The 24,415-nt window shown below is 33.1% G+C and overlaps 3 protein-coding genes across 3 annotated transcripts; 1 reads left to right on the plus strand and 2 right to left on the minus strand.

Annotated features, from left to right (window-relative positions):
* Positions 1-12,167: 12,167 nt before the first annotated feature.
* Positions 12,168-14,835, minus strand: LOC129876894 (probable 2-oxoglutarate-dependent dioxygenase AOP1; the record flags this gene model as incomplete). The annotated part of the gene is made up of 3 exons (XM_055952373.1): positions 12,168-12,416; positions 13,087-13,408; positions 14,465-14,835. Coding segments are annotated over 3 exons (942 nt in total), but the record flags the coding sequence as incomplete, so codon positions are not given.
* A 458-nt stretch (positions 14,836-15,293) lies between these two features.
* Positions 15,294-18,771, minus strand: LOC129877653 (uncharacterized). Its single transcript, XM_055953174.1, has 5 exons — positions 18,417-18,771; positions 16,762-16,862; positions 16,221-16,337; positions 16,036-16,137; positions 15,294-15,660 (listed from the first exon to the last, which is right to left on the minus strand). The coding sequence occupies exons 1-5, from the start codon at positions 18,634-18,636 to the stop codon at positions 15,490-15,492; spliced, it is 711 nt and encodes a 236-aa protein (XP_055809149.1). The 5' UTR covers positions 18,637-18,771; the 3' UTR covers positions 15,294-15,489.
* A 2,852-nt stretch (positions 18,772-21,623) lies between these two features.
* Positions 21,624-23,597, plus strand: LOC129876500 (heavy metal-associated isoprenylated plant protein 6-like). Its single transcript, XM_055951952.1, has 4 exons — positions 21,624-21,742; positions 21,845-22,004; positions 22,225-22,466; positions 22,669-23,597. The coding sequence occupies exons 1-4, from the start codon at positions 21,734-21,736 to the stop codon at positions 23,284-23,286; spliced, it is 1,029 nt and encodes a 342-aa protein (XP_055807927.1). The 5' UTR covers positions 21,624-21,733; the 3' UTR covers positions 23,287-23,597.
* The last annotated feature ends 818 nt before the right edge of the window (positions 23,598-24,415 follow it).

Raw genomic sequence — 24,415 nt, forward strand, 5'->3', positions numbered from 1 at the left:
TTTCATAAAATTTTGATGTCTACAAATGCCTCCTATTTCAATGCTTTTCAAAGTGTAGACTTGATGAAATTCAAAGACGAGACTTGAAGTATATATGGAGCTTCCACACCTTTGCGGTTTTGTGGCTTCAGATTTGTAAATTTGATTTGTAAGAGAAGAGATGAATGACAGATTTGGTCACATTAGATGAGTCAATTTGTTTGCAACAAATTTTAAAGTGATGAAAAATAAATTGCAATAACAAATAATATTTAAAGAACCATAATTTTATTGATATTAAAACAGTATGAGTACAATTTTCTTCCTCCATTGATTTTTCTCTCTGAATTTTCTTTAATTTTCTCCATGATTAGAAGGCGGTTGATAGTATATTTCTCAAATTAAGGATGATTTGTACCTCCTTGATCTCTTTATGAATATCCAACAGTTTATAGGATGTTCGAGATGTCTTTTCAAGGGAATACAATACCTTTTATATAGTAATCAACTAGAATTTAGAGTAGAGTAGCCTCCAAGAACTCTAACTGGAATTGAACATGTCTTGTTCCAATTAAAATTAAACACATCTTGTAGAGTCCCATAAAATTTTGATATCTACAATAATACCTAGATATTTAATGACCATTATGTAAACTAAAGATCATTCAAAGACATTAAATTATAATTATCTCTTAAATTACTACACCTACTCCTATTTTTACCAAAAATTAAACCAACTACAGGGCCGAACTATTAGCGTCCAAAGGAAATTAATTAACACTACTTTTTAATTAAAAAAATATATAAGTTTTTTTAATTGCTTATATATTAAATTCTATTAATGAAACTTCTAACTCTGTCACTTTCCGACCAACAAAGAAATTTTGGTAGATTGCTGTCTATTTAACCTAATAATAACATGAAAAGCATGCATTGATGATATATTTTCTTAGTTAGGTAATTTTTTCTTTTCTTTTCGAAAAGAACCTATCACGCAACCACATATATAGTATTAATCGCATGTTTGTTAAGAGAGAGAGAATAATAAAAGAGTTATATATAGGGTGTATTCGGTATGGTGAAAAATATATTTTCAAATTAGGTGAATTGAAAATTATATTTAGATTTTGGTGATAGATTTTTGGATTTAATTTGATTTGGATTTTAATTAAATGAGTTGCGGGTCTGGTTAATTGAAAATTTATTTTAAACGGATAATTTTGGCTGAAATTGGGCAATTGTAGTCAATTTGGGAGATTCCATCCAAATCAGGTGTATATATGTTAACTTTGTAGACGGTAGGGGTAAGAATAACTTGATTTTAACGGTAAGAGTAAAGTTAACTATAAATGAAAGTTGAAAGGTATTTTTGATCTTTTTTCCTATAAATTAATATAAAAATTTGAACAAATCATCAATATGATTGTAAAATGATATTAAAGATAATTTATCTTTGATTAGATAATTCATGATATAGTTCTAACTTCTCATGCTAGTGTATTTTGTTGGTGAAAGTATCAAGCTAAGTAACAAAAAAATTATGGAATCAATATATACATAATTTGATCAAACTTATTTATTTATATATTTGATACATAAAATATATGCACTAATTATCTGTATTTTATATATATAATAAATATATATATGTTATACTTGAATATATAATTGTTTGCAACAAATTTAAAGTAATAGAAGATAAATTGCAATCACAAATAAAATATGAAGAAATACAATTTTATTGATATTAAATCAATATGGGTACAATTGTGTTCCTCCCTTTGAGTCTTTTCTCTCGGATTTGAGTCTACCCCTCCAAATCAAGTCTTTAACCTTTGTCAATTATGTTAATCCTTGCAGACCAACTTCTATAGAAATATTTGAGGGAACACAAGAAACATATTGTTAAGAGTCATTTGACCCTTTCATTTAATTGTTTAGAAGAGATTTTTAGCAAAGAATTTTGTTCGTTATTTCACTACTAAAAAATTGTAAAAAAATGATGCAAAACTGTGTTTTTTTTGTCAAACTCGACGAAAAAGCGACGAACTCACTTCAGTCACTTTTTTGCTCTATGCTTTTAAAAAAGTGAAGGACAAGATCACAAAGAGTGACCAACTGTGTTTCCCCTAATAAATAAAAAAATGACGGACTCCGTCATTTTATTTTTTTTAAAAAATTAATTATTTAATATAAAGCGACGAATTGTGTTATATTTTTTAAAAAAAAATAATTTTTTTTCCAGAAAAGCGATAAAAAAATGGTCGCCGTCCGTCTCTTCTTGGTGTTCTTAAAAATTTCCAAAAAATCGACGGACTAAAAGACCCTGTCTGTCGCTTTTCTGCAATATTTTTTGCAGCAGAAATCTATAGTTTCTACTGCCCACCAGTAATCAAAATTCAATTCACTTCATAGCAACCCAACTCATTTCAACACAGCTAACAACAAACAAAATACGCAAAATACATAATAGCAAACATAATTAAACAGTTAAAACGAATAAGGTCATAGTTTAGAATGATTTAAATTCTTCAAAGTTAACAAAAAATTCAAAATGTTCATAAACTAACATAGGAAACCTAAGGACTTTTTGCTATGTATTCATCACTATCGTTGGAGTCATCCGGAGTGGACCTCTTGAATAATGGGGCGGAGGCTGATGAGCGAGGTTGAACACTTGTTCTTTGATTTGCTCAACTTGTTCATTCATACTTTTTTGCTCCTCAACCCTTTTTGCCTTAGATTCTGACAATGCGCGTGTAAGTTCTGCAATTTGCTGAGATATAACAGTTATTTTAACCCCATCAACGGCTTCGCTTGACATGACGATCCAATACCATTTAAACTTGATTGGAGTCATCGTACGTCATTCCTAGAGTCCATTCCATATATTCACCCGAGCCACTTTTTTTGTCTAAATTTGAGTGGACTGTACAGGTGTTAGCTGGATCGAATCTCCCATCTCACGTATGTGCCGTTCATAAGCTTGCTGCATATTAAAAAATAAAAGTTATAATCAATATATATATATATATTAAAAATAAAAGTTAGAATCAAAATATATTATACATTAATTTAAACAACTTACGTAGGCTCGTTCGGCCCTTTCCTCCACTTACTTATCCGGATCCGACGCATTAATCTTTTTTTTATATGCCTCTTTTTAAAGACTTCATGACGATAGGGAGTGCATCTCAATTCTTTTTTCTATAAATAAAAATACAATTAATGAAATAATATTTTATCAAATAATTTATTTAAGAAAATAAATTTAGACTTAAAATTTAGAAACCTTACCATCTCCCTCTAAATCGTACCAACACTCTTTGCACTATCAGTGTGCAACGAGCCACCTTTTAGGCTAGGTCTAGCTTTTTTCCTTTGATCGGACAAAGCCTTGAATTGTTCGGTATCAAATCCCGGCATAATTCTTCAAATATATGAGGCAACATCCAACTCAAAGGTGCTCGATCATCCCTAACTTTCTTTAATCAACTAGACAGTCTGACGCTCACTTTTCTTTCAAAAGTGGTCGCAACGACCATATTATACCTTGGCTCCCATGTACATAAAGTCAGAAAAAAATGAATAGAGTTAAATAATTAGTTAAGTAAAGTTTAGTAAAAAAACTTAAACTTAACTTTAAAAAATAAATTTAAAAATATATATACCTTGAATTCATTAAACATCGCCGGGGTATACTGTTTGGAATCTCTAGCCAACAATGATAGGGCTTAGTTATAACCTCCTAACAATCTCCTGAAGAGCCCTAGAAGCCTCCCTCAAAGGATGCCACATGCAAGACGCATAATAAATATGTAATTAGTTCATGAATAATTTATTAATGTAGAATAAATAAATAAAATATTAAACTTACGAGGATCCATGAGGCTCAGTCATGACTCTCTCAAGTTTGTCCCTCTGCCCAAGAGCTAACCCAGGCACATCATGTGCCGCTTTTGGTCTAGTAGCAGAAGAAGGTGAAGCTGATGTTGTAGGAGTATCAATCTCAACACTACAATCTCTAAGTCTCAGAGTAGATATGTGAGGATATTGAGATACGTGAGATGGAATTGTGGGAGATGGAGTAGACAAAGATGCTATTCTTTAGGATCGAGAAATAACCTCTGTGGGTAGCTGGTAGGTCTGATCATATAAAACATATCTGACCTGTGAAGAAGAAGAAGAAGCGTCGCGTAATCGACGAAACTGACTATGGTAAACTAAAGGATCCATAGTCCTAAAAGGCACAACAAGAATATGTGTAGGACTAGCTCGGCGGTGCTGCATCTCCAGCGCTGAAGAAATATGTCCTTGGATATTTTCTGGATCAACAGGTCTCCTAGAGTTCTTTTTACTCCTACCAGACTGGCTAAACCTAAGATGATCCCGGGATTTATCACTATCACCAGATGTGTCACGACCCAAATTCGGGTGTGATGACACTCATCTCAACCCACCGAGACAAGTCAGCCTAAAACTCAACGGAAAGTAAATGCGGAAGTAATTGAGATAAAACAAGGTTTAACTTAGTCAAAAACAAATAAATAATCTCCAAAATCCCCCAAGACTGATTGTCACGTATACAAGCCACTAATATATTACCGAAGTACGAAAGAAAATACAGTCACAATATCTTTGTCTCTAGAATAGGACTAAAACATAATAAAAGAGTAAGAGGCGTCCGCTAGATGGATGTAACAGCTACCTCAACACTCGAAATGATAGCCTCAGAAGTGGTAGAAAATTCTAGAAGATCAAGCAGGTCCGTGCTCACAACCTACACAAGTGTGGAAGCAAGGGGTGAGTACCAAACAACACGGTACTCAGCAAGTGGATAACTAAAACTAAGCCAAACTTAATAGATACAAGTACTCCTTTCCTTCCAACCGAACCTCCTTAACTACAACCTGCATAAAATCAGCCCAACTCTACACTTGTACAATAACAACAACAATATAGTCCACGAATACTCATCAATAATCTCATCAATGAATCATATCAAGTCAAGTCAACATATACATATCAATGTAGGGATAAAAACAAATTCACAAACATCAGAAAGGTGCAATGCAATACAAGGAAATGATGCATGTCTGTCCTATCGGTACACATCCGCTGAATCATAGTCCGGAACCTATGGGGGACATTTCTGTCCATGTAACCTGCCACGGAGCGTGTGGCCCATCCCCTCAATATATATATCTTACCACGGAGCGTGTGGCCCGACCCCTTTATTTCATAATACCTGCCACGGAGCGTGTGGCCCGACCCCTTTGTTCATATTACCTGCCACGGAGCGTGTGGCCCGACCCCTTTTGTTTCATATCATTTTCAGTATCAACACAATATGTCAGAACCAGTGCAATCAATTCATGTTCATATAATTCACGATAATAATATGACAACCACAATAATTTTTCATATCTCACATCAACATAGTCATTTCACATGTCCAAAATCAATCCATAATCACAACATATCAATTCCACCAATACATGTCATTAAATCACCATTTTATACCCTCATCTCCATTTTTTTAAGGTCAATCATACAGTCAATAATCCAGTCCAATTTTCATTACTCCCTAGTATATATGTCACGGAAATACAAGCATCTATAAGCTTAAATTGAGGTTTAGAAATTCACTTGCCTTAATTACTCAAGCAATCACTCCGAGACTTGAGTCTTCCCTTTTCGTTGGGCCTCCAAATCAGTGTAATCTAATCAAATAAATAATCACAATATGAATTCAAAATTAACATTACCCATATACTATATATCTGGCGTAGGCCCAAAAATTCATCCAAATCTATAATCAAGTCTTAAATACCAATTCTAGGGTTAGGTCTCAGTTCCTTAAATTAACATAACTCAAATGATATTTACATCTATCTATCTATCTATCTATATATATATACTAATATTATCGGAACCTAAATGGTAATGCCGTAACATCGAGGAAACAACATTTTCAGATTATTAATCATCCACTATATATCCTAATGTGTCAATCATTGACCAACCTTGGTCCTATTTTTCTTGCACCAAATTTCAGTGACCTTAGCCGTAGCATTCAATAACTTTCAGTAACCACATGCTAAATGAAATAGTTGACCACTCAATTCACAAACCCAATAATCAAATACACCTTCAGAGGATTAAAATTTGAAGCTCTTACTTGAATGCACCGTGCTTTCGTGTTATCGTCGGCGTCGCCAGGTAAGTTTCTACCTCTCCTTTCTTTTCTAAATAAATAATTAGGTACTAAAAGTGACAACCCTACTAATATATATTTTTTTATTAAATATATATATATATATATATATATAAAGTGGTATTGAATAAGTTAACACTTTAACCCATCAATTAGATTAATTATTTAAAATTACCCGTCAATTAATTAATCAAAGTTATCGAAAAGTCAAAAAAAATATTTAATTTAAATTTACGGGGAGAGTATTTTATGAAAGAGAGATGACTCATTCTCAAAATGACCAAACGGGTTATTACAAGATGACATCTGTATGTAAAGTAATAATACAATATATAAAAAATATAAATTAAATAAATTTATGTTAGCAAAATAAATAGCTTACATACTAGTTATAATCTACCACTCTATTCCTCCTCGTTTGTTTCATTTTCGTCATCCTTCCATTCCTTCTCCTCCTCCTCAGTTATTTCATATTCATTGTAATTCATTCCTCCTTCTCAAATGATTCATATTCCTTATTTACTTCTTCCTCAACATTTGACATTATAAGTTCATCATCAGAAACCTCATCTAGTATGTGTTGAGGATGTTCTAGTGTGGTTTCCAACTCAAAATCAACTTGTTGTTGAAAAGGTACAGCATCATTTTGGTACGCCATATCTAATACATTTTCAATTTCAACTCTTCCAACAGACTTTGTTTTAATAACAATCCATCAATCAGCGTTATCTCTACGCAATGGATATGGACATAATAGACTTTCTTAGCATTTTGGGCAATGATAAAAGAATCATAACTTCCGTATTATCTGGTGTGCTTAAATGCAATTATATTATGTTGTTAGTACACCCTTGTGCCTCTGTGTGATGGGTCAAACCACTTACATCGAAATAATACTATCTTTTTTAGGCCAATCAGAATATCTTACTTCAATAATCTCTTGAATGACACTATAATATTCAATAGTTTGGCCATTATCGTCGACATCACCTTGAACGCACACACCACTATTATTGATTTTCTTGTGCATAGAAATTTCTTTAGTTTGAAACTTAAAACCATTCACACTATATTTATTCATTGTATGAATTTGAGATTCAGGTCTGAGTTCGATCTCTCTCACTAATGGCGAATGTTCGGCATTTGAGTATTCATCATAAACCTACAAATTAATTTTAAAATAATACAATTTAATATAAAATGAATACATTATACTTATTGATTCAATATAAGCTTTCACACTTACATAATCCTTTAGCCATTTGGAAAACCTCGTATATATGGCTTCATTGATATATGTGTTTACGAACGAGCTGATATTGATATGTACAATTTTATTAGTTAGTAATCACTTATTACTATATAATTTGGTAATATAATTTAACACTTATTTAAGATATGACTGAATTTCTGGACAATTAAGCTGAATATGGGTCACATCTGATTGTCTTTCCATAGTAGTGAAGCCTCGTCTTTCACGCAGTTTAGATCCTCAACTACTTTGATTAAAAATTGAAATCGGCGAAAACATCGGATCACTATCACCTTCATCATTGCGATTAGGCCTATTTTTCCTACATGGAACTTCATCCCCAAAGTAATAAGAATAAAAGTCATCAATTTCTCTCGCAATATGAGTTTGAACTATTGATCCTTCGATCTTTCCTCTCTGTTTAATTATTTGTTTACAGCTTCCAATTTTTCTGAATGTATATATCAATATATTTTATACTAATAATTATATTATATATAAGAAAAATAACTTAATTACTTATATAAGAAAAACATTACCTCTCAAATAGATACATTCACCTTGTTTGAACTGGACCTCTAAGGCGGGCTTCTTTTACAAGATGAATCGGAAGATGCTCCATCACATCAAAAAAAACCACATGAAAATATCTTCTCCAGCTTTATAGTAATAACATAAATATTTTCCTCCATCCTATCTAAATTACTTTCCAACAACTTTTCAGAACATAAATCTCTAAAGAAAAGACTTACCTCTATGATTGGCTTCCATATCTTGTCAGGTAGATGGCTAAAAGCTATAGGAATCAAAATTTTCATGAATACATGACAAATCATGGCTTTTCATACCTATCAACTTTTCTTCATTCAGATTTGCCCGCTTACCCAAATTCGAAGCATATCCTTCTGGCATTCTCAAATTTTTAACTCACTCACATACTTCACGTATCTCATCCAATGTGAATGAAAAACTAGCTTTAGGCTTGACAATTTATCCATTTTGTAATTCTTGCAACCACAATTTATTTCTCCTACAGTATTCCTTTAAGTCCATTCTAGCTCTTGGGTTGTCTTTTGTCTTGCCCTTAACATCCATCACTGTGTTAAATAAATTGTCAAAATAATTTTTCTTAATTTTTTATCATATCAAGATTATGTCGCATAAGATTATCCTTTCAATACGGCAACTTCGAGAATATGCTCTGTTTGTTTCAATTATGTTCAACACCATAGCCAGAAAGTCTATAAGGTGAAGTTTTTGTAACTTTAGGCAATTGAGAAACTCTCTCCCAAATTTGATGTCTTGTTAGTGATGGAGGTGGAGAGTCATTTTCAAATCTGTTTTTTTTGAATGCATGTTTCATCTTTCTAAACTCATGGTCCATTGACAAGTATTGACGATGACAATCAAACCATAAATTTTTTCTGTCATGCTTTAAGGTGAATGCCTTACGATTTTCCATACAATGTGGACAAGCAAGCTTTCCAACAGCCATCCAATCAGACAACATCCCATATGCAGAAAAATCATTAATAGTCCACATTAACAAGCACGCATAACAAAATTCTGCTTAGTTGATATATCATAAGTCACTACACCTTCAAATCACAATTGTTTATGCTCATCTATCAATGGTTGTAGATAGATATCAATCAAACTTTTAGGATTACGAGGACTCAGAATAACACAACTTAGAAAGATGTACGGACTTGTCATACATATTTTAGAAGGAAGATTGTACGGGATAAGAAATACAGGCCAGCAAGAATAAGGTGAGGCAGTATTAGAGAATAGTGTGAAGCCATTTGCACACAACCCCAATCTTACATTTCTTGATTCACTAGCTAAATCCAAATATATGTTATCAAAATATTTCCATGCTTCTCCATCAGATGGATGAGATAAGACACCCGACAGCCTATATTCACGATGTCATCTCATATTTAGGGCAAACCTCATCAATACATACAACCTCTTTAATTTAGGAATAAGAGGTAAATAATACATCACCTTAATTGTGACCATCTTTCCAGCAGGAGTCCTCTTATAACGAGCTTGTCCACAAAACTTATAATTTTCTAATTCACTATCAGTCTTGTAGAACAACATGCAGCCATTAACACAATAATGAATTCTATCATACGACAATTCTAACTTGAGAATGAATCTCTTTGCCTAATAGAAGTTCTTAGGTATGTTAAACTCAGAATTAACCAGTTCACTCAAAAGATCAACCATTGAGTCCATAGCCGTATGAGGAACACTCCAATCTGATTTAATATTTATTAACCTAACTATAACTGACAAAGAAGAATGCAGACTCTCTTTACATAGTGGACGACTAGCATCTTTTAATTGTTGATAGAAGCGTCTTGCTTCTTTATTAGGAGTTTCATCAAAATATTGTTTGGGTTCCATCCCACCTTGAACCCCGAAAGAATCATTGACCATTTCATGAACTCTATCATGTTGAACTCTATCATGTAGAACCCTATCATGTTCAACCCTAATTTGACCATGTGGTGCAACCATATTATATTCATCCATGAGCAACAAATTATAAAATATATTATTCAATCCATCTATTTCTGATCAACCCATACAAAATATCTAGGCTTAAATCCATTACCATACAAATGAACCATAACTATGTCTGGATTAAAAAATTTCAAGCACCTACATTCACGTAAAGGACACCTAACCAATCCATTTCTCTTAAAAATATCAAGTGTCATTGCATGATCGATAAAACTTCTTACACGATCAATAAATTCAGGTTTCAAACCACCACCAACTTCATAATGCATGTTATACATCCACAAACGATGATCCATTTACAAAATTATATATATTCAAGCTTAATTAGTTCATAAAGATTGCAATTCATCGATACTACAAGTGTTATTAAATCAAGTTATAATTAATTAATTCATATAATAATTAAGTTCAAGTTATGATTAATTCAAGTTATAATTAATTAATTCTTGTTGATAATTAAGTTCAAGTTATAATTGATTCAACTTATAATTAAGTTCAAATTCTATTTAGTTCAAGTTATAATTAAGTTTAACTTCTAATTAATTCAAGTTCTAATTAATTCAAGTCAGATGTTCTAAGTTAAATAAGAACAAATTTACAAGTTTCAAGTATATACAAATTAAAGTTCTAAAATACGAGTATTCAAGTATCTAATTAAAGTTCAAGTTCATGACAAATAAAGTTCTAATTAATTAGTTTTAAAGTCTAAAAGTTCAAAATTTATCCAAATCAAAATAATTTATAAAATTTTGAAATCCTAAAATTCAAGTATCTAAAGTTCAAGTTAATCACCACATGAACTTCTAAGTTCTAGTTAGTTCTAAAGTCTAAAGAGTTCAAACATATACAAACCTAAAAATTTTCAAAGTTCAACTTCAAAATTCCTAAAGTTTAAGTTCATGACTTTGAATAACGTCTAACTCTAATTAGCTTAATTAACTTCAAAAACACTTCAATTCCAACTAAAATAATACCCGATTCACAATCTAATTAAAAAAACCAATACAAACTAAAGCCCTGAAATCTCCATTCACATTCTAACTTCAAAAACTAACTAACTTTGCTAATAACATTTGAACACCAAGAACACTTTAATTCCAACTCAAAGAATATTCAATTCACAATTTAATTAAAAAAACTCAATTCAAAGCAAAACCCTAAAATCTAATTTCTAACATTCACCAATTAAAAATCACATATACAAATTAACTATGTTAATAACATACATTAAACAAATTAAATAAAATAAAATAACTAGCAAATCAAAAATTTCCAAAACTAAAACCCTAACTAGCTATCTAACCTTAATAACAATAAGGAGAGAGGGCTGATGGAGGGCAGTGGCGGCAGCAACAACGGAGACGGGGGGTTGGGAGTTTAGAGAGAAGGAGGAGAGGAGTGAAGAGAGAGAGAGAGAGAGAGAGAGAGAGAGAGAGAGACCAGAAAAATGAGAAAAAATACGGACTGATATAAAATATTTCAGAAAAGCGCGGACAGCGTCGCCCTATCCGTCGCAAATTTTAAATAGTTGACTTCTATTTTGACCAAAAAATCGATGGACTGGGAGACGCCGTACGTCACTTATTTATAAAAAAAATAATAAATTAAATGTAATAAATATCTACGAACGGCGACGTAATTTTTAAATAATAATTAATTATTTTAAATTTAAAGCGACGGACTCCGTCACTATATATATTTTATAATTAATTTTTAATTATATATACATATGACACAAAAATCTGTCAAAAAAACGACGGACAAGTAGTCCATGTCCATCGCTTTTTATTTAAAAAAAGTAAAAAAAAACAAAACAAAAGCGACGGACTGCGTCACAAATTCTATTGCTTTTTTGAGCAACGCAGTCCATTGCTTTTGTCTCTTTCGTTTTTTGGCCTGTTTTTAGTAGTGTTTTTCCACTAGATAAGAAATCAAAATAGCAAATTATTAGGAGCCTCATCAAAAGCATAATATATATATTTATTATTACGTATAACCAGAAGGACCTTATAAATTTATACGGGAAGCTTTAGCTTTACAACAACAACATATCCAGTGTAGTCCTTCAAAGTAAGGTCTGGAGAGAGTAGAGCGTAACAGAGACTTTATCCCTATCTTACAAATAGAGATATTGCTTCCAATAGATCCTCGAAAAGCTAGAGCTTAGAGAAGTACAATAATTCATACACCACAATAAGCCTTAAGAACATTGGCGCCATCTTCCCGTCCAGCTTTTGTCCTGAAAAACTCAAAATATCCAAGAATGTCATATGGCAGTAAAGGGTGTTCTTTATCCACAAATTGTTTTGGGGGCTTTATGATGCAATCTGGTTTTGGGTCTGCAAATAGCTGAGTGGAGAACCTATCACTATCTCCGTCCATTGATACCCTATGGAGAGGAGAATATAATCGATCATTTGTCCCATGCATGTATAAACTTGAACAATTATGTTAGAACTAGTTCAGCATTACGACTTGTGATATGTGAATCAAAGAACTTCATGATTAATAGTTTAATATCATGTCCCCAGGAGTAGTATGTAAACCTTTCGTTAGCTTTATTGTTACTTACCAAAAAAAGGTAGATCTAATACGTAGACATTTACTTTACCCCTATTTTAGAATTAGAGAGGAAAAAACAGTCCAGAAAAAGAAATTACAGAAGTACAACACAAACAAATAATGACAAAAATAAAGATAGTAATAGAACAGAGACTACAGCAAAACATATATAAGGTGGAGTGGTAAGTACTCTTTCATCCTTAACCAAGAGGTCTCGGGTTCGAGCCCCTTTAGATATTAGTGTCGCCTTTGTTAGGGAGCGCTTTAGCCCCCAATGTGGGACTTCCCGGCACGAATAGGGATGTGGGTACCGGAGACCGGATGTGAAACCAAAAAAAAAAAAAAGAATGACAAAAAATTACGAGAGCAATACTATGACTATTAATATGAATGGACAACGAGACAACGCAGCTAAGCTTAGCTGTGATTTTGTGTATGAGTTATCATGCTTATTAATTTTCTTAATATAAGCATATTAAAATGAATGTAATATCCTCTAAAAGTTACCAATAAAAGGAACTAAAGTCAATCTTACCATGAAGGAATCCCCAGATAGAACAACGAACGAATTTGATGAACTATTAACATCAATCCATTCTCCATTTTTCTTGAGAATTTGCAATCCATTAACTTGATTTTGGGATATTATGGTCAAGAAGTTACCATCTGTATGTTCACCGATTCCAAGTTTATTCCCATCTTCACCTTGAGCTGCTGTGTAATTGGTTAATCGCAAAAGGAAAGAGCTGAGATCCAAGAATTCATCAACGTAAATATATAGCCCTAGACTCTCCAAAACCATCCTTTTCACCATCTCATCCAATTCCACAAGTGGCTTTGAGTAGGACTTTACCACATTGCTGCAAATTAGATTTAGAAATATGGTCAAAACAAGCAAGTGGGGACACGTGAATCCATTTGTCACATAACTAATGTTTGTTGTGTGACACATAAATAGATTTATCATTTTGTTTGTGTTTGATAGGTAGGAAAGAAGAGATTTGGGACAAGGTGGTAGTGGCCCCCGTGGTAGATAAGATGTGCGAAAAGAGGTTGAGATGATTCAGACATGTGCAGAGGAGATGCACATATGCATGCCCCAATGAGATGTAAGAGGTTGACCGTGGTGGGCTTGAGGAGAGGGAGAGGTAGGTCTAAGAAGGTTTAGAGAGAAGTGATTAGGCAGGACATGGCACAACTTCATCGTAGTAAGGACATGATACTTCATAGGAGGGCGTGGATGTCGAGTATCAAGGTAGAGGGATAGTAGGTTGCCAAACATTTTTCTTTTTCGTTTGCTTTTTCTTAAATCTCTAGTACTACTTAGTTTGTTTGTTCCATTTCCTTTATCTTATTATCTTAGCTTGTTGTCGTTATTGCTTGTTATTACCGCTTTTTTTTAATCTCTTCTTAAATCGAGAATTCATCGAAAACAATCTCCCCATCCTTACAAGGTAGAGGTAAAGTCTTCTTGCAAGGTTTTCTTATGTTGTTGTTGGTGTTAGTTGTGTGTTTGGTGTGGAAGAAAATATTTTCCAGAATATGTCTTCAATTTTCTCATGTTTCTAGGATCTAGGAAAACAAGTACCTTAAAAAATGAACAAAATGTCTTCCCAAGTGAAAGTAGAAAAAACAAGTTCTATGAGCTAGTGCGATCCTCAACACACCCAATCTCACCCTAACCATCCATAGGCCCCATACCTCCACCACCCCACCTCCATAATGTTTGCACAAAATTTTATATAAATATTTTTGAAAGAATATTTTCTGCTTACTTATCAGACATTTAAAAATATGTTGAAAAACTAGTACGAAACATTCAATACAAAATCGCATCTAAAGAGTTACCAAAAAAAGAAAGAAAAGTGACAAATACAAAATCAAAAATTGAAAAATGTTAAAAGAAGTAAACATACCAAAAGTCAGGATTTCCCTCAGGCCAGAAGATATTAGCAAAGGTTTCAACACTTGCAGGTTGGAGCAAGTCATCAATACATACACTCTCATATAATGGTTGTGTTGGAAGCTGCCCTAAGTAGCCACTAAATGGTTTCTTTGACAAGTTTTTCATTTTAGTCTCCAATGGAAATTCAAATATTTCTTTTGAACAACAAAACATGCCTTCTTTAGTTTCATGTCGAAATTTATCATATATTGCTTTGAAGCAACCATATTCTTGTAATGCTTGAAGAACTAGAGATTTTGTGGTGTCCCATTGTATAGTGCCTGGTTTTAGCTCTGGCTTGCAGAAATCTATGGTAGGAACCTTCATTTCATTAGAATTGAAAAGAGAAAATAGAATGATAACAAGTCAACTACTATAGGGCAAAGAAATAAAGTATATATTATCAACTCTATGCAGCTGTATACCACATTCTATATATTATATCATATTAAATCGTATCATTACACCATATCATCATCATCATATTATTAGCATGATTATATATAACTATAAAAAAGAAAAAAAATAGTTTTATTAGGTACTATATAAAGTTATATAAAAGAACAACTAGAACAATTAAAACTTAAATTGAACGAATTGAGTTATAATCTGCATTTTATCTCATTTCAATCCAACTCATTTCAGCCCAAGTAACTTTAGTGCAAATCAAATAATCCTAATTTATTAACTCAGTCCATTTTAACAAGCCTGTTTTTTTAAGCTTATGAAGGGTAGAATTGCTATATTTTGTATATACAATTGATATATGTGAACTGCTCACAATTGATGAACATGTTAGATAACCAAAGTAATTCAACTTAAATTTTTATTGACAGGTAATTTGTTATTCTTGAGGTGCCCACTTTACAATTCAGAATGATGGATGGACTAACATCTAGTGTACGCAGATTAAGTTACATATTCCAGTTTTGTACATAAGAATAACAACAATATTTACAAATGCACAAACAAAGGTAATGGAGCTTGGATGTTTATCTACAGGAAGTCCCATCGCCAGTAAACTTTATCTACAATGCCTCCACCATTTCGAACTGCAAGGTGGATCGTTTCAGAGGCAGGAGGAACCCCCCAAAGTAGCGGCACTGCAACTGTCATGGTTAGCTTTTCTTGCATATCGCCCTTGCTGGCTTTCTCCGCAGAGACAATCTGTAGCATGAAAAGATTATTTGTCGAACCATTCAATAAACCTGACGTGAAATTTCATACTGAATTACCAAAGAAGGGGCCAGTGGGAACCTAAAAGTAAACCTACTTAATGTCAACACACCTTCAATTACCACCCACACTCTCGACGCTAATGATATTTGAGGCCTAATTAAGTTGATCTACGAGCCTACAATAAGACTATAGGTCAAGATGTACAACAGTAGGTGGATGAAACGATCTTACGAGATGATCAGAAATGCAATGAATTCATAAAAAAACAGTGCAAGGGAAGCTCGGGCTTGTCATGTAACACCAATCAAAATGGTCCATGAAAGGATCAGAAACAAAAAAGGGAGGTGATATAAGTGGATATACCTCCCCACCATGCTCCAGAACAGTGTCTTCCACAACGTCACTCAACATCTCTATAGAACGGCAAAAACCAATTATGCATAGTTTTCTGCCCATGTCAAGGCCCTGGAAAAGTCACCAATTCCAATTCCCATTAAGTTGAATACAAACACTGAACACTAGAAGTCAACAAGTAGCAGAAGCTTTACATTAGTCGCTGCGATGTCAAAGAGAGCACCCAAACAGAGGCTTTGATTTGGATCCATGTAACTGCTCTCGCGAAAACGTTGATATCTTGAAGAGACTTTCACTTTTCCCTGCTTCTTCTGCAATTCAAAGTAAAACATCAGAGAAGATGTGCATAATCATTGCAAAAACAATTATCGATATTAAACAGAGCAGATGAAGTGTGGAAAGAGTGAAGAAAGGAGAATGCCAAGAAGATATTATGCGACGTGTCTCATAAACTTCTACAAACTGCAGACTTATTCAGTTTTTACCAGTATATTGTGTATCTTCCAAACTAGAATAAACTAATACACCTAACAGTGTTTAGAGATTCAATGGATGAGCTCTACAAGAAAATAAAAAAAAAGGGCAGCCCGGTGCACTAAAGCTCCCGCTATGCGCAGGGTCCGGGGAAGGCTCAGCTCTACAAGAAAATAGAGGAATGAAAATCCATTTATGCCTTTTTTACTCAGAATGGCGAGATAAAACATGGACAGAACTAATGGGGGAAAATAAGCATACATCAGATGAAGACATTTGTCGCTTGACCATGTTGCCCCCAAGTTGAACTAGTCCATCAGCAGTGAACAGTGTGATTTTCTCCTCCTGTACCCACTGCACAGCTGCAAATAGCAGGGAAAACTTTAAAAAGTAAATAATTAAATTTAATAAAGAAGAAGTCAAATCGACTACGACAACCAAGTGACTATAAGTGAAGACGTATCCATGTTAAATTATGAACTATATCTACATAAAATGGGGAGGAAGAAAAATTTAAAAGAAATAAATGCTATAACATATCAAACCCATAATTAACCTTTCATTCGAGTCAATGCGAGGGGACTTTTGGAGCCAGAAGTATGCATCGTACATGAGGGTATGTACATCTTTTCAGAGTTTAATTTTGTACTACTTAATTTACCAGAGATGGAGAGGGAGAGAAGATTCATCAAATATATGGACCTGTCATAGAACAAGATTCTTGCACATAAACCAATGAAAGTGGTTGATGTTTCAGGACAGTGTTGGAGTCACTGGACCAATGTGACATGATACACATGAAACTTTTTTATCCCGAAATGATTGTAACAGAGATGCCTCACCTGTTCTCTTTCATCTCACACAAAAACAAAAGAAGTCCAAAGTAAAAAAAAAAAAGTATCCTATTCTCAAGGTGGTCAGATGTGTGAGCTCAAATTTTGAAGCATTCTAGAGGTTTCTTGTATATATGCTAAGCATCAGGTTGGGAGGCGCTCCATATTTTACCAAGCTTCATTCTCTCCTGCAATTAGCTATGCATTTCTTGCTGACAAGATATTGGAAACTGTATAAAACATCTATTGACATACTAGTGCATCATGGTCACTAAATTAAAATTCGTGAAGGAATTACAGCTAACACAACTTTTTCAATGAACTATCCTCTCACAGAAGATAATTGAACCTAAAACCACATTTTCGCTTATTTTCTAAAGCAGAATATCAGAATCTCAATCGACTTTAACTTTGAGGTAGAACACCCTTGAAGAATGACGCAAGGAATCTAACATTAACTGACAAGGAAACCACTACAAGTACAATTCTTCCTCATATGAAAGAGCAACACTATTTCCTGATAAAACATCTTTACACACACACACAAACTAAACTATACAACAGTAAAAAGCATAACTCTAAACAAAGATTGAATAAAGAACAAACTTTTAGCATCATTTTAGTTTTTGATAGGTGAAAGAACTTTTAGCATCTAATTTGTATGAAAGCCTAAACAAGTGTCTCTGCCTACCGGAAACAAGAACTATATTCAACACACACATCAGAACAAAATCCTAATTGTATGCCTAAGCTAAACTGTAGAATTTTTTAAATATACCATTATATATGACACCAACTAACTAAGCTCACATGTTGTTTCTTCATTTCAGTGTATAAAATAAATGACAGCCCGGTGCACTAAGCTCAGGGTAAAATGGTCTATTGTAGGCACCTTATCGTGCATTTAAGGTAAGCGTTGAGATTTACAGATCCTCTAGTTGATTCGCCGCTTTAAGCAAATAAATTAAGTACATACTAATCACATAGCTTAAAATCTCAAATTTTAAGAAGCAAAAAGGAAAAAAAAGTACTTTTTGGCTTTTGAATTTTAAATTAACACTATCTAGAGATTGACGAACATACAAGGATCACCGGAGTCAGAAGATTCCCAAGGATAGGGTCCGAATGCATCATCACCAAGGAACCCGCCGGAGCCTGACGCCTTCACAATAAACCGGACGGAACGGATCGGCGATTGACTCGGTAAAAGAGGCAATTTACGGAAAAGGAAAGAACAGGGCGGTTCTTTTAGGAGAGGAATAGAAGATAAGGCGGAGAAACAGACGGCGGTGATCACCGGCATTTTTTCCGGCGAGAGGGGGAATTTCAAGGAATGGGGAAGGGAAATGATCGGAATCTGAGAAAAAGTAACGAAAAAAGGGGGAAAATCGGAGAAAAGAAAGGAGAAAAAAATTGACGCCACAGGAAATGAGGATGACACGTAGACAGGAAGACGGTTTAATTACGTTCCGGAAGTGGTTAATTAGGAGAGTGAACCGGGTTTGAAACGGTTGGTCCTATTGGCCTTTTACTATGAAGAGCATATTATACTATACTCTCAATTTATGAGATGTTGTTGGATTTAATATGAAGTTTAAGAAAAAAAAGAATGATTTTTGAAATTTATGATCAAATAAATCATAAATATTTGTATGATTATAAATATCTTATCAAGAATAAAGAGGGATATTTTGAAGTTAAATTGTTACTAAATATAGAAATGTTTCATTTTTTTGAAATTGATTAAAAAGGAGGTGTGCCACATAAATTGGAACAGAGAGAGTACTCCCTCCTTTCCTTTTTACTAGATGTTACAATTTCTTTTTTGAGAGTCAAACTATATGAACTTTGACAAATATTTAAACAATGTGAACTTTGACAAACATTTTAAGATGCAAAATAAAATTTGTCATTTAAAGGAGTACTTTTCGTATAATTTTTGTATATCTAAATTTTTATTTTAAAATACAAATTTAATGTAATTTAATTTAATTTTGAAAGTTAATCATATTGACACTCATAAAATTGTAATATGAAAATTAAAAGGAAACAGAAAGAATAGCATTTAATGAGATTTTTGAACAACTTTTGCAAGATGTATTTTGGTGATAATTTTTTGGGAAGGGATTGCATTTGGATTTTTTTTTTTTTTTTTGGGTGGTGGTGGTGCAGGGTGTGTGTTCACTAATGCATATTGATTGAACAAAATAAAAGAATGACAAATGAAAGCAATCAATTATCCTAGTCTACGTTTCCTCTTATAGTTATTTCTTTTTCGAACTATTGTAGATATTTAATTCCATTCTCTTTTTCCTTTTTAAATTTGAGTTGACTTATGCTGTTAATTATTACTCCCTTCGTTCTCTTTTACTTGTCAAATTTTGACTCGACACATTTATTAAAAAATTAATTATTGATATAGTGAATTTACCATTTTATCCTTATTAATTACTAAAGCCATAATCCAAATTCCAAAACATATTGGTACTCTAAGTCTATAGATTGATTGATCATTTAAGATTTCAAGAAATTCTACATATTCCAAAGATGTTAACTTTCTAATAAATTGAGGATATAATAGGTTAAAAAAATTATACTTTATTGATTTGTCAAATTAGACAAGTAAAAAAGAAAATCAAATTAGAAAATTTTTGACAAGTAAAAGAAAACAGAGGAAGTATACTGCAAGATGTGATTGGACACTTTGCATCATACATGGTTCAATTTCTTCCCACGATTTGATCCAATAACTGCAGGTTTTATGTGGTTTGGACGTTTGGTCAGTTGATGCCCATAGGATTTATACAACCAACCGGCCCATTTCATCTGCTAATTCAGCATCCACTTGAGTGTGAGATGCAGGCCCAATCCTTAGTTTGACACTACAAGAACAACTAGTCAGGCCCAATAAAGATTGCTTAAATGGAAAATATCCTTCATTTCTAATTCTAAAATTATAGGTTCAAATCACTAAAGGAACAAAAACAGTGAAGCTCTTGCCTCCTAGGGAGGGGTAAAAAGAAAAATCTTGGATCTCGCCTAATTACCTCAGGCTATATCCTTAATTATCCCAAAAAAAAAACCTCAGCTATAACTAAAATGAAGATACAAAAGCTGAATGGGAAAAAGAAGACAAAACAAATTGTCCTAGGTAACTTAGAATGAAATAACAGGTGCTCAACAAATGACAAGCACATGCTACTAGAGAGTTATGTTCCACAACTAATCTTATACAACTTAGAATGAAATAACAGGTAGTACTCTTGGGAACATTACAAGTATTAGGAGTAGATGGCCAGCTCAGATAACTTCTATACAATCCTGTTCTTTCGCTTTCTATGGTTATTGCCAATAGAAGAGTCGGAATTTTTTTAAGAGGGTTCAAAATATATAAAGGTAAATATACGAATAAATTACGAGGAATCAACATATATATATATATATAAAATAACCTTTCAATACCCTAGTACCCTGGCTCCACCCGTAGCTATTGCAACAACAACAACATACTTAGTAAAATCTCACAAATGGAATCTGAAAAAAATAAAATGTACACAGATCTTACCATTTTAAATAAATCTTGGTTTAGTTAATTCGATTATTTAGTCAATTCAAAAAAATTATGAACAATTGAATAATAACATATATAAATTTTGTCTTTTCGGTTAATCTTGTGATGGTTTCTATTAAAATAAATGTCTTCCTGATTTAACTTGTGAACAAGGCAATTAAGTCTGTCCATTTGGTTTAATTTGAAAATAATAATCCAAATAGAAGCAAGGGTTGTCCAACATGATGTGTGCGGGTTTACGAGAATCCTCAAAATTTAACACATGCTTAAGTAATCCTATTTCCCCGAATTAGTCCATAAATTCTACATTTAATTGTAGTTAATTAATAATTGTTCTTAGTAGTTAATACTCCCTCCGTCCTATGATTTCTGAAAATCAATTTGATTAATTTTTAAAGTTAAATTATATTATTTTAGATATTCAAAATTATAAAAAGAGTTTTATAAATTACAATTTTTTTAATATTAATATGATAAAAAATTATATTTTAAAATTTTAATCAAAATTTATATAATTTAACTCTTAAAAAAATAAAACGGAAGGAGTATACTCCTTTTGAGGAAGAGGCGGCTAAGGAAAGCCTTCCAACCATAATGCCTCCATGCACATACGCGTGTCTTTTTTCTTATTAAATTAACTATTTTTGTCCTAATAAGAAGAAAAAAAACCCAGAGAAAACCGTGTCACCCAACTAGGAAACTCCAACCAAAGCCATTTTGTATATATTCTCCACTTTTACCTCTGTTTTTCTCTCTTCAATTAATAATAATTCCTTTCAATAACCAAAACCAGAAACTGTAATATTCCCATAATCTCAAATTTCTTCAAATGGGTGAGGTAATTTCACTAATTCTTTCTTCTAAAACCTCTAATTCTTCTTCAATTCAATTATTCCCTGTTACAATTGTACTCAATTATGTCTTTTTGTTTGGGTTTCAGGAAAAAGAAACAATCAAAGCAGAAGGAGTAGAGAAGAAGAATGAAGCCGGAGAGAAATCGGCCGACGAAGGCGGCGGCATCGCCACTATTATGTTAAAGCTCGATTTGCATTGTGAAGGCTGTGCTAAAAAAGTCAGACGTTGCGTTCGCCACTTTGAAGGTAAATTAATAGAATTAAACATCATTATGTGCTTTAATACATTAGTTAATTCGACATCTTCAGTTTATAGAACAGTAGGAGAAGGGACTGTGGCTAGGAATTTACTTATACTGAAATTGATATGTTCGTCTCAGACTCTCCATTCGTGGGATTACATTGAGTATGATGTTGTCGTTGATATATTCGAAATTGTGTTGGGCTAATTTTATTTTTAATGAAGGTGTGGAAGACGTGAATGCGGATTCCAGTACTGGAAAATTGACGGTGAAAGGGAATGTGGACCCCTTATGGCTCCGGGAAAAGGTGGAAATTAAAACCAAGAAGAAGGTGGCGCTCCTCTCTGCTCAGCCCAAAAAGGTTGTCGCCCGCAGTGGAAGCGGCGGAGGAGATAAAAAATCCGATGACAAGGTTGAGAACAAGGCAGCAGAGGAGAAGAAAGGAGAAGATAAAAAGCCCCAAAAGGTAATTTTACTTCTCTAATTTATACTTCGTAGTCATGTTTTGCATAATTTAATCAACCCAGGCCTTAGTAATTACAGTTTGATTTTACAGTTAATTAAATTTGTTCAAGTATAATTTCTTAGATGAACGGCTATTTATATTAATTCCTCATTTTCCCCAAACTTTTTGCAATTTTTTGTTTTTGTTTTTGTTGGTTGTTCAGGCTCATCAATGTAACACAGAGGTAGTTCGGCTGCACTGCGACGGATTTGCACAAAAAGTAAAGCGATTTATTAAAAAGGAACTAAAACCTTACTTGAAACGGAATGTAGCTGTTGTTCCACCAAAGAAAGGTGATGGATCAGGTGGCCGCGGTGATAACAAGAAGAAGAAAGAAGTTGCTGGTGGTGGTGGTGGTGGTAGCAGAAAAAAGAAAGATGGCGAATCTACGGTTGCAGCAAGTAAAAGTAGAGAACCAAAAGAGCAAAAGACAGAGGTGATCAACAACAAAATGGAGTACTACTATGGTGGTTGCAGTAATAATTCAACTATGTACTACGCAATGCCGCCAATGTACAATCAAAATTACTCCAATCAAGATTATGGCTTGACAATGCAGGATCATCATGGTTATTATGGTCATAGTACTGGCTATGTGCCTACACCGCGCGATCATGAACATGGCTATGGTCATCATAGTACTGGCTATGTGTCACCACGACACTTAACTGCATCGGGCGATCATGATCATGGTTATGGTTACACTGGCTATGTGCAACCTCCGTACACTGCACCTCAATATTTCAGCGATGAAAATCCTAATGCTTGCTCCGTCATGTGACAAAATCATCATCGATCATCCAATAACATTTTGAAGGAAAGACCAGTTTAGCTTAAAATGTGAATACATCGATCGATCACCATATATATAGAGTTCAGTTCATAGACAAAAATCGTGTATAGAGATCCTAGTTTTTGTTTAGGAAAATGGCAGGATAGAGAGAGATAGTTGTAGACGGCAGGCTTGTGGTTTAATTGATTTCAATTTTTCAGTTTCATCTTTAGTACTCCCTCAATTCCATATTAATTGATTTTTTGTGGGATTTTTTGTTGTTTAAAATAAATGAATTGTTCAAAATGGATGTTTAAAATTTGTACTTTTATGATTTTACAAAAAGCAATAGTGAAAAATATAGTTTAAATTATGTCTTTAAATATTTTTTTTAATATGTGTGTATTGTCTCACAAATTCAGTTAAATATGAAATAGAGGGAGTATTATTTAGTATTTGCGTGGTTTCTTGTTCTTGAATGTGTTTATACTACCTTGATATTTTGTTGTTGTCATTTTTTCTTATTGAGAAGGCAACCGTCTGAGCGGAGAATCTATGAGAATGACTTCTCAATCTACAAAAGGTCTTTTGGTACATCTTTACCTTTTCAAAGCTGCTACTTAAAGGCAGTTTTATAAAAGAAGATTTGAAGTCTTTTTTTGTGGCAATTGCATTCATTGGTTATATTCTTTATCATACAACTACTCTTAGGAACATTTGCTTAGGGTTTGGTTCATTTGTTCGTTTAAAGCTTTTATGGTTTTTACTTTATGATAACACAATTCAATTTTTGGGTGCAATTTGTTTATTAGTTCGTTTAAAGCTTTTATGGTTTTTACTTTATGATAACACAATTCAATTTTTGGGTGCAATTTGTTTATTAGTTCGTTTAAAGCTTTTATGGTTTTTACTTTATGATAACACAATTCAATTTTTGGGTGCAATTTGTTTATTAGTTCTTTTGGTACCATTGTCCCACATAAATATAAGCATTGATGTTTCTCCAAGGGAAGAAGGAAAGACCACAAATAATAAAAAATATGATATATGTGACAATGGGACACTATTTCACCAAAAATTAAATGTGTTTTTTTCTATAAAATAAGATAGACATAACAAAATCTAAATAACACAAAAT

This window comes from Solanum dulcamara, chromosome 12 (genome assembly GCF_947179165.1).
Source record: "Solanum dulcamara chromosome 12, daSolDulc1.2, whole genome shotgun sequence".
NCBI lineage: Eukaryota > Viridiplantae > Streptophyta > Magnoliopsida > Solanales > Solanaceae > Solanum > Solanum dulcamara.